At 36.9% G+C, this 18681-nt stretch overlaps 1 protein-coding gene across 5 annotated transcripts in view; it reads right to left on the reverse strand.

Annotated features, from left to right (window-relative positions):
• Positions 1-18681, reverse strand: part of GFRA1 (GDNF family receptor alpha 1) — a 258834-nt gene that overhangs the window by 25490 nt on the left and 214663 nt on the right. For all 5 annotated transcript variants that reach the window (XM_084526809.1, XM_084526808.1, XM_084526806.1 and 2 more), the window contains 3 exons: positions 15638-15747; positions 10217-10351; positions 7264-7442 (listed from right to left, as the gene is read on the reverse strand). In XM_084526809.1, coding sequence (XP_084382935.1) covers positions 7264-7442; positions 10217-10351; positions 15638-15747 — 424 coding nt within the window. The remainder of the gene's footprint in view (positions 1-7263; positions 7443-10216; positions 10352-15637; positions 15748-18681) is intronic.

Genomic DNA, 18681 nt, shown 5'->3' on the forward strand with positions numbered 1-18681 from the left:
AACATTTTTATTTTTTTTTCAAAAATAGCAGAATTGATTAAGATTTTACTTGTTAAAACTTGATTCATTCTGGCAACTATCAAACTGTGTGAATACTTGAGAAAGAAACATCTCTATATCCACAACTGTATTGATTATCTGAGATAGAACCAGTCTTCTACTTTGGTTTTTCTCATTATCTCTGTGTATATACTTTCTGAGGATAACATAGTGCATTAACACAGTTTATAGCAGTAAAATATTTATTGTTTCTAGAGCACTCAAATACACTGCGTGGTTTTCAGAATAAATGAAGTCTATGAGGTGATAGCTTTGCTTAACTGAAGTCAACTGCAATTAGGGTTTCAAGGTCGAGAGTATTTTTTCATTACAAGCCTGCAGAATATCTATAATTTGATGGGATTCTGGTCTGTCAGCAGGACTTCCACAAACTACTGCTGTAAAAATAAGGTTCTAAAGACTTCGAGGATTCCTTTCTTGTTCTCCATTCCATTAAAAACATGGTGGCATGATCGTTTTTGCCTGCAATTGCTTTGAAACATGATTAGCCTGCTGGCATATGCAGAGTTACTTTCACTTGCACATGTACGAATGGAAGCAGAGTCATGGACAAAACCTAATATTTGCTAACTGCAAACAATATGTCTTAAACAAAGCACTTTGTCAAGTTCCATAAATGCACAATATATTATGAACCATACTTCCAAAGACAATATGATTAAACATGTACCATCACAATGCAATGCCCTAGAATTTTTATTAGTAGTAGTTATGCTTTAAAACTAAATTATAATACTGTGCTCTATTTTATGGCTGTTTTTTAGCAGGCTATAGTGAGCTATCTGTTATAGAAGGGAAATGTATGATGGACTAGATATTTGATTGAGAACTAAAGTTGGCTGACGTTAGGAATACCTTTAATATGATGAATAACCATATAAAGTAATAACATGGGCTATGAATAACTTGATTTGGCTTATCTGACGCAAACCAATATTCTGATTCTGGTTTATTCTAGCACTTTGTATTTTTGTGGGTATTCCTATAAGAAGACACTGAGGTGAAATGTAGGAACAACTGTGGCTTAGGGGAACATTGCATATGCTACATCTGCTTTTAGTAGCAACAATTTGCAAAATTCTTTCTGAGGATAAAAACTATAATCTGTCCATAGAAATTTCAATTTCTGTAAAGGTGTGGAGTACATTTTGATAAAATTGTATTTTTGCAAGTCATTAAATTGTTTTTTAGTAACCTCATATTCATTTTCAATTGAACAATTATTAAACTATAAAACAAAATTGCATGACTCCTAAAACTGTAGTCTGGAGTTTTACAGTCTGCTATAAAGAGCTATATTATTATAATACACTAAAGATGCTCAGACTATTAAAACTTTTTTAAAATGAACCGTAAAATATTTTAGCATTGATGAAATAATTCTAAAGTACTATGCTCTCCAGCAGTATACATGCCTGATATTTCAGTATAATGAAAAGCATACTAATTAAAAATAATTTAAACTGTAATTCTAATATATAAAAGAAATCATTTTGCTATTGCTATCCTTCAGTAACATAAATTTATTACACCCAACTACCAACATTACAAATGTTTCATTGAGGACTAATGACTAAATATAAGGCCCAGTCTTAAAAAGAGCTCTATATGCCAAAGAGAACGAATGTTAGCTTCAGATGATGTACGTCTGAGTAGCGCTCATGATGGCAACAGAGCTGTGCCGATTACTCTCTACCATTGGAGAGTTTTAGTCTACACTTTACTCCAAAAATTGTGACAGATGCTGAAAGGGGGACCTATGTTCAACTATGAAGCTCAACTGAGGCTGGTAAATGAGAACAATTTTCTACTGACGACTGATGGCTGATGCCTGAGAGCAACACTGACACAAATAGGATACATCTGAGCCTATAGGGTACGATATTTGGCTACATCATCAAACTGCTCCTCTGATGTTCAAAGGAGAGGCAAAATATTCTCTGCACTTAGAAATTAATCAGCTATATTAATCAGATCTTGAACTTCATCAGGATTTCAACACACTAGAAAATGATACATCTTGTGTGGTCCTGAAATTATTTGGCAAAGACATTGAAGAACTTAAGTGCAGCCTTGCTCCAAGTGGGAGCAGTCTACACGATCAGACCATTAGCACGTACATATGTACATGTTAATTGCAAAGCAGCCTTCTGCCATTGAGGTACGCTGTTTGTACTGCAATGCAGGAGGACTGCCGACTGCTTCCACACCAACGAACACCCAGACTGCCACACGCCTGAAAAATGAGACCTGACCCTCTCCTGCAGTGACCTGACCTTCGCAGTCCTGTCCAAAAGGTGAAACAACCATGCAGTAAATGAAAACAGTCTCAGGGAACTGTGGTCTCAGAGTACATTTCTGAGGACCCCTGTCTACCATGCTGCTGAAACAAATCAGGATTAATTTTGCTGAAATCGGTATCAATGGATGAAACAGTATCTGTTTTGGTAAAACAGGATTTTGTTTAGTGATATCCAAATTAGAAGGATACAATTAAAGATAAAACTTTGAATTATCCCTAGCTGCCAGATTTTAATCTGAAGAGGTAAAGCACACAAGACTCCTTTAGGTAAAACGGAATTAAGACGAAAGCAAATTAAAGTTGTTGCTTTTTCAGAGGAAAACCTGCCAATAGGTGTTCTGTAAATCACTCATACAAGCAGGCTGACCCCATTATGTCAGCTAATCCTGGAAATACGGGAGGCAAATTTAAATCTTTTCATATGAAACATTTAGTCAATATTCTATTTTTTTTCCCAATTTGTTCTGGCACAGCCATAAGAGTTTTATATTCTTGTCCATCTTTTGCTCCAGACTGGAACTTTCTGTGTAATTGTGATGTCTGGAGGAAGAGGTCCAAGTACAACAACTCCCAAGGGAAAGGTAGGCAGGGCATTTGAAAGGACAGTGCTTGTTTTTCACAAAATGAAAAAGGAACAGAAAGATCACAGATTGTATGGAGGGACTGGGGTAAAGAGGGTGCCAGCCATATGGACTAGATGATAGCAGTGCACAGGGGATAAATAAAGTTCACTTTGTCTTTATTCCAGAGTACAGTCTCAGCAGTGGTACTATTCCCTCATCAACAAAACACCTACATGCTGCCTGTGTTCCCTGTTTATGCTCACCCACCACCCAATTACCAGTCCATGAAGCTCCACACCTGCTGTGTCTTGATCCTCAGAGCACTACAACAAAGCTTTTAACCCTCTCTTAACACCTACACGATGCTTTATAATAATAATTATATTTGATGCACAGGAAGCTACATTACATAATTACAGACAGCATTTCAAACACTGGATTAGCAGACAGAGGGGTGAAGATGTGCAATCCTTAGACCTACAAGCTAAAAGCAAAATTTCCAGTCTCAGTCATGCTAAAGTTCTAGTCTCAGAGAACTATGAGCTCTGTCTCCTGTTTTTGTCCCAAGACTTGCCATAATACATTCTTCTTAAAGTAACAGCTTTATGTGGAATTACAGAAATTGTGGAAGAACAGCATGCAACACAATCCACACTTCTCTAAATACTCCCAAATCATACAGCAAATACAAAGAATCTACATATTTAAGTATCTGCATTTCTCTTTTCCTTTTTTTTTTTTCCCCACAGAATATTTGAGCTTTTAAATACTATCTCATAAATTTGAAATACGAATTCTGCTGCTGAGAGTACAAAGACATTCACATACTGGACTCAACAGAAAAATATTTGCCTTCAGTCTGAAGGGCCACATATCTCAGTTATATGTGTGTGCTACTCACACGTCATCAAAAGCACGAAAACCTTACATTCCCTCTGAATACTGAGCTAAGGTTACCTAGATCAAGACATTTATAATAAACATGAGGAAACAAAGTATATAGCTTTGGCTAAGGAGTTGATAAATTTCAATGCACAAAAATAGAATGAAATGTCCTTAACCACTTTGATTCCTTTCTTTTTTAGTCACATGCAAAATGTCTTCTAAAATATCATAGCAAATCCAGTATGAAAGTCTTAATTTTTTATTTACCTCTGATGATGCCAATCTAATCTAATCTATCCTTTGAAGTTTATTTTATAATTTTTCATTTCCATGCATCTTTCCTAAATGCAGAAGCAGCATTTTTCTTGAAGAATACATGGAGTGAGTACACTTCCAAACTCATTCTTTTGTCCTTTACACATAATCCAACATGATGGTTCAAGCAGTGATGGTAGAGTATGAGACTGAAAGCCATAACCGTTTTTTGACTGATATACTAAACACCAGTTACAACCGAGAATGAAAGACAAACAAATATGACAGTTAAGTATAAAAAGTTGGAGTGCAGCTATCAGAAAAAAAGATAGGGATGACAATTGCTTAATAAAATGTGGATGTATAAGCACCACACTGTTGGCATTTGTCTTTTCCCTTTTGTTCACACTATTTTATAACATGGTGCTGAGGAATCTTTGCTAGACATCAAGCACCTCAAAAATATTTGAATCCACATCTATATAGAACTAACCACTATTTATTCTTTGTGTTTAGCAAACTTAGTTAGAAGCCAGGTTTATAGGAGAGTTTATAGCACTCCTGATGAAGGTAAGCATCTTCTTGGCACAGATGGAGTGCCAATTTAATTTAGGGACAGAAGAAATAGTGTAGTACACAAATCCATTCATATTTAAACATTAAATAAGCATACAACAAAAATCAATGTTTCTCTGCATCAATTAGAAATAAGAGAATATCACACTGACACTTAAACTGAAAATTCCTGTAGCAATGCTAATGTGAAATGAAGAACTATTTCTAAATATCATCACTAAAGCAAAAATTATTTGAAGTCCAAACCTTCAACAGGCATTCAAAATAAATACTGAGTTCAGATAAACAAAGAGTACTGCGTATTTTCTTCAGGCACTCACAACTCCAGATTCCCAAGTACTGTGCTGGAGTACATGGCAGAATGACAAAACCATTACTGTATTCTTGCTTTTCATGCAACCATTGTGAACAAGTCAGAAAAAAATGTAACAAAAATTGCTCCGCTGGTGACACTCTTGGCAGATTGGGTTAATGTTCTGTATTTTACAACCTCAGGAGGTTAGTATTTGTTCATTTCTATGGCAATTTATACTAATCAATCACTTCCTGCTCTTTCCTCCCTTACTGTATTTATTTCTATAGCAATTTGTATTAATCAATCACTTCCTGCTCTTTCTTCCTTTACTGCATTTCTAAATCCACTAGCTAGGATATGCATCCTTGTAGCATCTCAATGATCACCTCCACATCCCCTCTCTGTCACTGTCTTTTTGAACTAAGACTAATGTTTTTTAATTCTACTTTTCACAATATTTAGGCTAGATTGCCTTTTTGAAATTTTCAGCTCAAATGCTAAGTGTATAAAAAAGCCTTTCAGATTGCTTTTGGTAGCACTAGTTCATGTTTTGAAAATACTACAAAGGCATATTTTTCATGGGAGGAGAGCCTTGGAATGAATACACTTCTCCAAGTGTGATATGAATGCCTCCAGTTCTTTTGTAAAATTTGAACTGAGGTTTAAGTCTCACATGCAAAGTGGCACCACACTGTCCAATAAACATAGGTTTCTTTAAAAAAGTGTGGGCTTGTTTTGGCTCTATTCACAAGTTACTATTGAAAAATGCATTGAAATGTAAAAGCTTTGTTCTTCATGGTTCAATTCTGACAGAAGAAAACAGCTAGCACCAGAATGTTGTATTTCACAAGAAAAAAAAAAAAAAAAAAAAAAAAAAAAAAAAGTGTGATTCATGTAACTTCAGTGACCTTTTAATGCCAGCATATCTGTAGTTTTTACAAAACAGCAGATAATTTATTTAAATTAAGCTGTTTTCCCTGGAGAGCTTTACATCTTGTGTCAAGTATATCTAGGGTGTACTTGAAGTCACAGCACACCTTCAAACCAGGGCTGATAAATTCAAGTGGGACATGACCTCAAAATGCCAGAGTAATTGGTGTAAGGGAGGACAGGGAAGAACTTCATTTGTTTTCAGAACAATGGAACGTCTATTCAGGTTTGAGGAACATTTGCAAAGCAAACTGAAACCAATGGGATTTGTGATCACTTGCTACTTCTTCGGTTTAGTAGTTGTCTACTTTGGAAGCATCTGGAAACCTTAGTCTATGTGTAACGTGTATGACTGTACAATCACTGCAGGAAAACGTGATCTCTGCCATAAAACTTTTTAATACAACATGAAGTGAATTAATAATATTTCATCAGGTTCTTGCTTCAGACGCAAGATACTCCAAGTTCCAGGTTTAAAAGATTACATTTCTTTTTAGCATATTTCATTTGGTCAAATGACTACTGCATATGGAAATAAAGTGCCTACAACTATCTTTCTCTCATCAGTAACTTATAAAGGTTAACTAATAATGAATGTACAGATATGAAAAATCAAATTAAAACAGAAGGTCCTAAACTCAACACCATCTACAACTAACCTCATATAATTTTCTGACTCAGTAATGCCTTGGAAGAATGTTAACCAACATTGCCTGTTACTTCATGATCTTGCTTGCCTAGATTTTGCAGCTCTCTCCTGCCCAAATTCTTAATGCTTTCTAAGGGCTGCATACACTGCCTTCAGCAAGCAATGACCCTCTTTAAAATCCAGAATCAATGACACACCACAAACAGGCTGATTGAAGCACTAAAGGAAATGGCTGCAGCCACTGGCCAAAATCATATCACAGCTTTGAGCTCAGTTCAGGAAAGCACCTGATCCAAAATAGCTTGCATGTGTATCCAGCTCCCTCACCGTGTAGCACTCCATATTCTCCACTACCCAGACCTACTCAGACTAAAAAGAAAAAAAAAATAAAAAATAGCATCCCATGCTAGCTAACATTCAAAGAGCCCCTTGAATTTGGTTTTCTCAGCAGACTAATTTAATCTGACGTGTGTTGGCAGGGTTTGGAGAGTACCACGTTCATATCCAAACCTGTGATAAATTAAATATTATGCCTTGTTTGTCTGAGTGAGGCAAAGAAGGCCATTCTGAAATATGCATGCTTCTTCTTTAAAAAGTGTCCGTTATTTTACAGTATATCTGGTATGTAACTACTAAACAGATACTCTAAATTAGGCAGTATTTATTCATGGAGCATGAAAGTACTCTGCATACATATCCATGATCACCTTTCTTTTATGTACTGCAACAATTACAAAGACTTTCTTACCTGCAGGTTTGCACATGCTGGTGAATCATTGTGAGCCGGTATTTCATTGTTGGTGGTCTCTGAACCTGTGTTTTTAAGTCTGGAAGCTGTCGTAGTTGTGGCTGTGGTGGTCTGTACTGGTAAGATTGGCTGCCACACATTCACATCAGTACCATTGCCGAAGGCCTGAATTGCATTTTCTGTAAAAAGAAATTATAGGCAAATTTCTACTTCTAAACAAATGGCAGAAATTATTTATTTTTTATTATTATTGTTATTATTCCATCAAAACTGTGTATTTATAAATGCTCCATTTTTATTTTGAAAAATGTGTCTTAATTTTGAACATATCAGAAACATGAATCGAGAGGCTGGGTCCGCATAATGATCTGATGTAGCCTATTCTTTATAACATTCCCAGTCATTCTTGACAGAAGCCCTAGGTCTTACTGTAATCATATTTGTTACCAACCAAAAGCCTCAAAAATTTACTTTCAAGATTTAAAAACCAGTTTCAATGTTACATCCTATCTGAAGCAGGTGATGTTATGTAGCAAACTAAAATCAGAGTGGGCAAAATACCAATTTATTTCTACAGCTTGTTGTATTAAAACTAATATGCCCATAATGACAAAATGGTTTAACTAAGACAATCTTTTCCTTTCAGTTTTCCTTACAGTTTTCAATCAAAATCTGCATAATTAGGCGAGGGAAACATGCTTAAACTAAAACTTCAGGATATAAAAGTTAAAAAGCTTATCATGGTTTCATGGGATTAAACAGTGTGTTTATGGCAAGAGTAAATTGGTTGTTTTTTTTTGTAAACAAATAAAAATAAAAACCAGTTTTTAATCAGGTCTTTGGGGATTCAACATGGATTTAGGGATTTCTTATTTCAAATTCTTTGTATAAGAAATCAAACAACTTCACTGGGGACTAATATGTGGAAGCTATTAATACTTCTTCTCAGTGGTATTCCTTCCTTTATAAAGTAATTTACATTTAATTCTCATCTGAGAAAGATGCATTTTATTCTAATAGTTCTCAGAACTCCAGCACACACGGAGAAGAATCTATAGTGGGCATCACAATCAGTTAGCTTGATAAAGACAAAGTAGGCAGAGTGGAACGATATTTTTCCTGGCTTTACCTGAGTAAGGCAGTGCATAAAGCAATAGTTTCCACATAGAAAGTATTCCTGATGTCTGAATGGTTTCCTAAATTAACAGTAACTCCTGTTAATTTGTTTCCATTATTGCAAGAAGGATCACAGAAATTCCAGCATTCTATGCCATCGCTCCAGGCACGGAAATGCTACTTATATATCAAGACATTATTATTTATTTTTTTTAATTGAACTTTTCCACTTCTCTGTGAGGGAAAAAAAAAACATTTTATTAACCAGAAACACCTTTAATTTCTTCATGAAAAAAGAGCTCCCTAACAACTGGGATGACTATAATTTGTCTCACAGTGGCCTCTAATGTCTTTGATTTGTCTTTATTGACATTTTCGTACCGATAGCAAAAAAGGAACATAGGATATTTGTGCCTATGCATTTTAAAAAGAACTGCTAACGCTGTAGCAATTAATATTCACAAATTATTAATATCTGATGTATTACAGTATACCTATATAAATTGCAGCACCATTAGGTTTGAAGGTGGTCTTGGGCTGTATTGTTAACTTTTACACAATCACAGACAGAATTATTTTTTTTCGTAAGTGGTCTTGAGTAACTTTAATTCTTCTGAAGCTTAATAGTTCAACAAATAGGAACTCAAGTAACTCACTTTTTTGTATGCAAAGCTCCCCATGTCTTCACAAACATGCTGCCAGCTGAGGAGCTACAAATGGAGATTTTCAGACCCTGTCTTAAAATACAGACCCTCACTAGCAGTAATACAAGAATATAGAAGTGGATGTAACAGTCTGGATCATCATGTTCATTCATTATTTTTTGCAAAAAGCAACAATGAATGCTTCTTTTCATAATCTGATGAAAAATGCCTTGTAAAACGAGGAAGAACTTTTTCCCCTCCTGCTGAAAAGCTGTTCTTTTAACTTAAGCCTGATGGTTAAAAAATTTTCAATTCCAAACCTAAATATGTATGGCAAATACCTCTCTTTTTAATCCTGTGTCAACACTGTCCTTTATGTTAACTAATTCTTTTCCCTCCCTGTACTTGCCCCCCTAATGCAATTTCAAAGGACAATCATGTGTGCTTTCAACTTCTGTTCTGCTAGGCTATGGAAGCCAAGTTCTTTTGGTCTCCTCATTTATCTGAAATTAAAACTCTGGTGCACACTCCACATCATCCAATTATGCTGCTGCAGGCAGACAGGAAATTTGAAAAGAGAACCTGCCAAAATCGACTCCACTGAGCCATTCTGAAATTTATAATAGTCCCTAATTTGGGAGTAAGCTTAACTGAAAAGAAATCAATAATTTAACAAAATCTTGAAAATGGGTACCATCCAGCCTTGTGTTAAAACCAGGCATTTGAGATCAAGTAGCCTAAGAAACCTGACGCTTGGCCATAAACTGCAAATACAATCCAATTTATACTTACCTACAGCAAATCCTTCACAAAATACATGTATTTTTTAATATTAAGTTCTTAAATTATACACAAGGCCCTAAGGTGTTGAAATTTTTTGGTACAGATGCTCCCTGAGTGCTAGGGTCCAAACATGATCTGTGATGTAAACGTATTTCTGTATGATACACTTCTGTAATTTGATTTTTATTTTTTTTTCCAACAACATCCTGTGTTTGCAACCTTGGCCATAAACTACAGTATCAGGAATATTTATTTGTTTGAGTTTGTTCAATTCTAGTTCTTCCATCTACACCAGAACCACTTTTACAGTATGCAAAGAGATTGGCTTGATGCATCACAACAAATTTAAACAATAAATAAATTTCATGAAACATGCTAAAACTCTTTCAGACATCTAATTCCATACTCACTAAGGCATGTGTTGTCCTGGAAGAAATTCAGAAATTTCTGGCATTCATCTCTATCATTACCGCTGTTGCTGCAGTCACACCATGGGGCAACGCTGAGACTACTAGAGTCTATGTAGTTTGGTGTCATCACTGTGCCTATTAAAAAAAAATAAAGCACTGTACTGTGAGCAACCTCTACACTGAAGTATTATTCCCATACTAAGAAGACGACAAACAACACTTGTTAAGTTATACATTCAGAGTGCAAACCTATGGTAGAGTTTCAGCTTCTAGAGTTCCCAGCTCCCTTTGCCCACCAGTCCTGTGCAACATTTTACACCCTTGGTTGTTTGAGTGTAACCACTTCAGGTAAAACGGCTCACATAGTACAGACATATTCCCTTGTTTCAAAAGGGTTTATACTGCAAGACCACAGAGCTCTATCAGTGGAACTGAGAGGTGAAAAACTATAGCACAGGGAGGGATGGAGTGAGAGAAGTGGGAAACCTCTTAAAAAGCCTCTGCTGCCAAATCAAACATGTGGAGCTGAGTCCTCAGAGTTGCACTCTAAAAATCCTATTTTCTTCCTCACTTGCTCTTTCTTTCATTTTCTGCAAATAACTGGAGCTTCCTCCCGAAGTCTGCAGCCAGCCTGGAAAAACAGTTCTGAAATGCATGAGCAAGGAGAACGTCATCATGCTGCACAGAGTGCTGATACATCCTGGAGGAGTGCTATCCATCCCTACGGTGCTCCTGAGGGCCCTGCCAACAGAGTGGCTTATGGTGAAGGACAAAGCAAAAACATAACCAGCATGCAGGAAAAGACACAACTGATTCTTAGCAGGTAATAAATTATTATTAATGTTGCTGCATCACTGCTTTTCTAGTACAGTGGTTGTTTCCTGAACACTGTCAACATCTTACAGGCTCATTCCAACTCTCTTACAATTCTTAGGTAAATATTCTCACATTTATATGTCAGCTGAAGGCCAGCAATAATCGAATGAGACCAAAGAATGTGTTCTGGGTCCTAGAAGTTATACAGGAACTATTCACCGCTCATCTGGATGAGGTAACTGTTGTGAGATAACATTTATCTCTAGTCAAACCTCTAGTCACACTGAAGGCATCAGCACAGTAGGTCAGAGATCTCAAATTCTCCTAAGGATTGAGAAGTCTGAATCTTTATTGTATGTCTCACCAAACACGAGAAAATTAATTAAAAGGGGCTGCAGTTAGATACTTTTACCAAGCACAGCAGTTTCAGGAAACAAGTCCCTCACTTGGCAATCTACAGCTCTAGGACAGGCTTTGTATCATGAGGATACGTGATCATAGCCCCTCAAAACTCCTCAAATGACATCAAAGTAGTCATTAAAAAGACACATTAAATGAAGGAAAATATTAGAGACCCAAAGTGTACATTAGCAGAGGAAATTTGGTCCACAGGTCCAGGGCCAAGAGTCTGTAATACCACATAGGAAACGGCTATCAAATAAATAGGGGTAAAAAAAGTAACATTAGAAATAACATAAATCACAGAATGATGTGAAATAGCCTTCCAGTCACCAGGCAGTGCTGGGAACTAAACAAATCAACATACAAAATACTTCATACATGATGTGGGAGACCAAGGAAAACAGACATGTAGGGCTGGCCTGAGAAAGGCAGTAATATATGTGAAAACGAATGCAGTGCAACTGCCAAAGTCAGGAAAAGCATCTGTTGTCTTGTTTGGGGATGGTTTTAAATTAGAATGAAATTCTATGTCTTCATCTACTTCCAACTTCTAAGAGATAGCTGTGATAATAATCACTCAAATTCTACATGAGATTAGCACATAAGTAAATAGCACAGTTCAAAATTTATTAAATGGAAGTGGAGAATTTAGTAAAATAGGTAAATATCATTTGCATCATTAAAATGAAAATTTGACAGTAGACAAATAAGAACAGGAACGATGTTAAATTAAACTAAAAAAAGTGAAAATATCTACCAGTTATTTGATGGTTTAGTGCGCTATTTCAACCCTGTGATATGATCTGAAAAGAAGTGAGAGAAAACGAAAAGCAAGACCTGGCAAATGGAAAGAAAACAGTCGGCGTTAAAAAAAAAGGATAAGTAGCAAACACTTCGTGAAGGGTTGAGAAAACAGAATGGTACTGAGGAAGTTTAAAAGGTCACTGAGGAAAGGCCACAAAAAGGTAATAAGGTAATTAAAATGGGTCAAGGCAGGGGCTAAAAGTGTAAGAGATACCAAACTATGATTAAGGTTGACGAATACTGGAACACCAGGACATGGAGTGTGTATATGCAGCACACAAACTGTACATCCAGCAAAAACAGCAGAGTAGCTGAAAGAGCAGCTAGTAGAAAATCAGTCTGTCATTTAAACCTGGGGGCAGATGTGAACCCAAGCGGATTATATGCTTCGTTTCCTGGGGTGTATTTCCTTTTTCTCCCTGCAATGTGTGTGCCTTCCCCTCCTCCTCCCTCCTCTAGCTTGCATCTTGGAAATTCTGCTCAAGGACACTAACAGATCAGAGAAACCACGGTGGTTGGCAGTGAAATAGGACATGCTCAGTTTTGTGTGTTCTCTGAATCAAATAGTTGTGTGATGGTCTCAGTTGTAGGCAGTTATTTCCATATTCTAGGGAAAAGCAGAATTGACCTGAGCACAACAAAAATGCTGTTCAAATTAGGGTCAGTTAAGAATTAGGAGATTTATGGTGGGTCCAGGAGAAGGGTGTGTGACTGAAGTTGTTTTGACCCACGTGTGACACAGTAAATGAAAGCCAACAACAGGAATTTGCCCAAGACCAGTGAAGGCAATCAAATGCAGCAAGCAACAACATTTAAGTAATAAGAATGTTAGAAGAACAAGAAGTCCGTTTGCATGTTGGAGGCAGAAAGTATCTTAGCAAATGAGGATTAGAGTACAAACCATTTGGCATTACCAAAGTCTAAAGACTAGGTACTGGATCCAGAAGCAAGCATCAAGTTCTGAAGAAAACAGTTTATTCATACAAACTCCCATGGAATTCCAGGGAATTCTGGGGAAATGAGATGGATTTTACTGAAAAGAGGTGAAAATGTGTCAGAAAATGAATGCTTAACCAGATCCTGAAGTCAGCAGTTGCAGCCATACCAAACTGCTGTGGGAGTACAAACAGGTCCAGATGGCTTAAACTAGGCTGTAAGCAAAGCACTGAATCTCAAGCATGGCGATCACTAGTCTTATTTTACATTTGATCATTTTTATCTTTTTTCTTTACATGCTGTAATTCTTTAAAAGTATTAATTTATCTTTATCACCGTAACAAGGAGCCTAAGATGATTCCCTAAGGTCTTCCACATTCCTGTAAGATATATGTAGCTTTATAATTACATACATAACACCCTGATGCAAACAGAATCACATCCTCTGTATCTTCCACACAGAATACTCATTTTCCTGAACAAACTATGTGGAGGCACAATTTTTGCTACATTTAATGAAATGTCTAAATTATATATATATATATGTATATATATACACACACACATATGAATGAATGATATCTTATCTTAATTAAAACACCTGGACATCCTGGAGTTCTGATGAATGAATGAATCTGTAACAGCTTCTTACCCAGGGCCTCGCTATCTATTCTTCCCGCATTTTGTATATATTAAGTAGACAGTAGAAACATTGTACTTCTGATTTTGATCTCAGCCTCTTACAAATGTGATGGTCTTCATATAATTTACTCCAGTTTTATATCAGCTTGATATCAGAAGCAGGAATTTACTGCTTCAGCAGATGAAAGCTTTGTTTTGGTAATTTTGGTTTCTCAGAATGACTTCCAAGAAGTACAAACTTCTGTAACGCTAATCAGTTCCCATCTTTTTGCATGTATCTAGAGGCTGACAGGAAAGAAGAAAGATGTTTATTTTTCCCTTTGAAAATCAGATCCCCTTTTGATTTCAGCTCCTTAGGGACCCATTCCACATTTCCGACATCTGACAGTGTTTTGCAGCATGGTCATCCACAGTAACACACACACACACACACAAAACTTACTATGTGAACTGTGTCATCTTTGAACTTAAACTGAAAAATGGATCCAACAAAACTGTCAGCAAGATTCACTAGGTCCAGCAAGAACTTCTTGGCAGCTCTCACCCAGAAGTATCTATTAGTAAGTTACTCTTTGCCAGCAGCTAGACTTCTTAATCTCATTGACTAGATCAGATTTCAGGGCTGTTCAATTCTTTCTTTTAGTCAAATGACATTCTGTCATAACCACTCATATGTTATAGCCTTTGCATACTGTCGTTATCACTTAAGACATAGAACCATGTCCTCCAAAATTATCATGTCTTTTTTAAGCAGTTGGTACTCCATGGACTTACCTCACTTGTTAGATGCTAGAGTATTAAGAATGGTAACAAGTCAGCAAATGTGGCTTTCAGTCATTTATATATATATATATATTTAAAAAAAAAAAAAAAACTAAGTTGGAAATATTTGGAAATATTTTATTTCAGATATTATTTCAAAAGATATTTATTTAACAGCAGGATCTGCTTCAGGGACTCAGCTGGGACCTTCACACCCAACAGAAGGGGCTATTACTGCACTGCAGCAGGTGCAGGCTGTAAGCTTAAAAACATCCTATCTGGTGCACTTTTAAAATCTGTTGTTTCAGAGTTCTGACATTCACTTATTGTTTATTGCCCAGCCACGGTATTTCTACAATTCACCTTCCTGAGATAACCTCTCTCTTTCAGGAATCAAATACTGTGGAGGGTGTATGGAATCTGACTTGCATATAGTCACCCTTGTGCCTGTTGGCAGTCAGGAAGGTGACAGCAAGCCAAATGAATTATGTTGGGGAGGGAGAAGAGTTCAGATGATAAATTTGGTCTCAGTTCCAATCCATTGACAGGCACCTAAGAAAACTTAGAGCAGACAGAAGGTGATCGTGGAAAGAACAGCAGCAGCTGCAAGTGAAACAAGGCTGGGTTGGTCTATCAACTCGTTCCTCAAATGTCCAAGCTTTCCCTAAAGACCAAGAAATATTTTACCCCACATTGTGATGACAGCTGCTAAACCAACCAAGTTGCAGCTTTATTTGTTCTTTTTACCTTATTTCATGTCCTGTCCAGAAGTCAACCACCTTATTAAGCTTTACTTTGTAAGCTTAATTATATATGTTTATTTCAAATTCAAACACATTTCTCTCTTTATCCTGTCCTTAATTTCCTTGCAATGTACAAATTTACCTCAGGAATCTCTGTAAAGTTAAACAAGACCAACACACTTAGCTGAGAATTTTGCCTAGGATCATACAGTACAGCGTTCCACTGTTTTTGTTTCATGAGGGTCTTCAAAATATTGTTTGGATGTTGTTGGTTTTTTTAGATCAAGCAAGCCCCAACCCCTCCCTGCATTCTTACCAATAAGCCCCGAGTAAGCGAGGAGGCAGTCAGCATAGTTCTCCTTCAGACAGCTACTAACAGACCGTGACTCAGGCTGGCAGTTTGTGAAAAAATCTGCAAGGCGAGATCTGCAACATGAAAAAAAGGCATATCTTTAAAAATCAAGCCTGCAGGCATTCTTACCTTTTACAGTCTTTTTATTTTTCAACAGCACTTAGTATTTTTAACTTCGATATACATTGGACACATTTCAGTAGATAAGGGTCTCTTTCCAGATTCCATTTCTGAAACCAGAACAAAAAAGTGTAAGAAAACAGCAAAAAGGGACAAAATGACAGGGTCATGCACGCCCTTTGCTAAAAGAAATGCTCTGCATTTTCATGCCAAAAAAAAAAAAAGACAAAGAGACATTTTATCATGAGTGGTCATTTTGCCTAGATCTGAACTCTGGAATCTGTTATTCTATAGGAACAGAACACAGTTTCTGCTAGTTTACTCATTACACAAGACTATGTTTTTGCTCCCTGAGCCCTCTTACTCCATGACTTGAGGCAGGACCTGCTTTAGTTCTGCCCTGAATTTCCAGGGAATGGGCTTACCCCTGCTCTGCACTTGCCGGCAGAGCCAACTGGCTGAACTGGGCAGATCCAGATGGCATGATCTACACACTCCCCTGGAGCAATGGTACTGAGAATCTATCTGTTCTTGTAAAATGTGCATTTATCTAAAGTTTACAGCATTGAGCTCAGAAGAAGAATGTGTGCTCTGCATCCAGTTCTGCTACTGAATTTTTATCTCTGCTTGCCTCAGTTACCCCATTTCCAAGAGGGGGAGAGCACTGCTCACCTCTGGAAAAGTGCTCCAATACTAGGGCTAAAGCCCTATCTCAATTAACATTATGACTTTGGAAACCAAGAAGAGAGTTCCTAGCAGCTAGAAGCTGTTCTGTCAATTTGCACTTTAAAAGCCATGTAATGCTCCCATCCAGGTCTGTAAAATTTGAGAGGCATCACTGAGTCAAGGTCCACATCCTGCAGTCTATCTCCTGCCCATCTTAACCTTCTCTCCTTAGCTGTGATTGTGTTTCCAGTTAGACTTGGAAGCCTCTTGGAGCAGTGACTTTTGTTTATTTATGAAGTGTCATTTAGACCTTTGACTCCATGAGCAAAATGGTTTAACCTCCCTGCATCCCTTTTCCTCCGTGAAAAAGGAATGAAAGTGTTCTCTTGCTTATAACAACTCAGAGTGTTTTTTCAGAATAAGATGTTTAATCTTTGCAAAACCCTTTCAAAATCAGGATGCTGTCATATATGTATTTCCATCTCTGCTCCAGCATTATGTAGATTTGCAATAGAAATGCAGCAAAACCATAAAAGTTAGCAGAAACAAGTGATTTGCACAGATTTTATTTGTTTGGCATGCTCCAGAGACTAATTATCTTTGTTTGCTTTATTGTTTTTCCTATCTCAGAATGGGAACAGATTTACATCATTAATTGGCATGAAAATAGTGATGGGCAAACTTCAAAAGGTTCACAGGCTTGGTATCAAAAAGCATCCTATAAATAGATTGTATGCAAACCACACCTGAATTTATCTGAGCCATTCTCATGACCTCTTTTTAGTTCCATCCATAACTGTCCCGACAGCAGCGAATTCAGGGTTTCCTTCAAACCACAGTCAACTGCCAGGTTTTCACTCCCTCCTTTCACTTATTTAACCATTTAACCTTGTGATGGACATTTGTACCCAGCTAACCTTTAACAGCTTGAGAAAGTCAAGCTCTCTACATATCCTTCAAGATGTTCTATATGTCTAGATTTCCATAGAATCTCCATTTTACTTGTGTACCTACCAGGGCACAAGCTGAGAAGACACAGATTACAAGGACGGGAAGCGTTAAATAGCACCATGAAGAGAATTTGGGCAAGGGAACCCTATGTCACTGTGGTGACTCGCTCTCTGTCAATAATCCAAAGATCCAGCTTTCTGGGCAATTGGGAACAAAGATCGTTGACAGTTTCTAAGGTTTCTGTAAATCCTACTAATAGCAATCATTTCATCATTCTTAATTGTACAGTTCTGCCTTAGATTATTATTTGCATTGGTCCAGAAATATACACTCCTTTTCTCTGAATGTAAGTACTGATAACTATGGAATAAAACCAACCATTTACTACCCTGTATGCTTGAATAATTTATTTGTTGTAGTAAACACGGAAGGAAACTAAAATTGCTCTGCTGATCCCTTTGCATACAGCCTGATTTCTATGTTAATTTCTGAAGATCTTTTGTGGTTGCAGAAGGTAATAACCTAATAATGTTGCACATTTACATTTTCATAAGCCAAATATAGTTCAGATAGATCTGGTCCAAGCATTGCTGGACATAGTCATACACATCCCCTCTGAGTCATCCAAACTTCATACTAACAAAGTTCTTACTCCCTTCTGACCTGTCATTCATGTCGATAAACTTCCATGGGTTATAAAGTTAAGACCAGCAAATAAAAACAGAAACAAGTGTCCACCTGCCATAAAATAACTCCACCGTGCTCAGTGAAGACCTGCTCATTGATGATCTAGCCCTGAGTTTCCAATAGAGCGACACCAAGAAAAGTGTCCTCGTCAATAATACAAAACGGTGGTACTGCTGCTTGTCTACAGAGAGACAAATTAGCCTAATTGGAAACAGTATAATTTATACTAAATTATTGCATATGATTATTAAGAAGAGTTTGGGTAAAAGAGACAATCCTTTCAGGCATGCTTGATAAGCAATCAGATGATAACAGTCTATTAAAAAAAATATATATATATATGCAAATTGTGCTAACTTTGTGCTTCTTCAGCAGGAAACAACTTGAGGTTAGCAACTTGTGGGTAAGTGTCTAACTCACAGCTGAGCAGTTTGGTATCTACAGGACAAACAGCACTTGAACCATGTGTGCCCATGGTTTTACATGTGCAATGTACATATGTATATCTATTTACTAGGTGGCTAGATACAAAACCAGAAACTTTTTATATTGTGCTTAACACTTAGAAGGAGCTAATAATTTCT

Source organism: Aythya ferina (genome assembly GCF_964211825.1).
Source record: "Aythya ferina genome assembly, chromosome: 7".
NCBI lineage: Eukaryota > Metazoa > Chordata > Aves > Anseriformes > Anatidae > Aythya > Aythya ferina.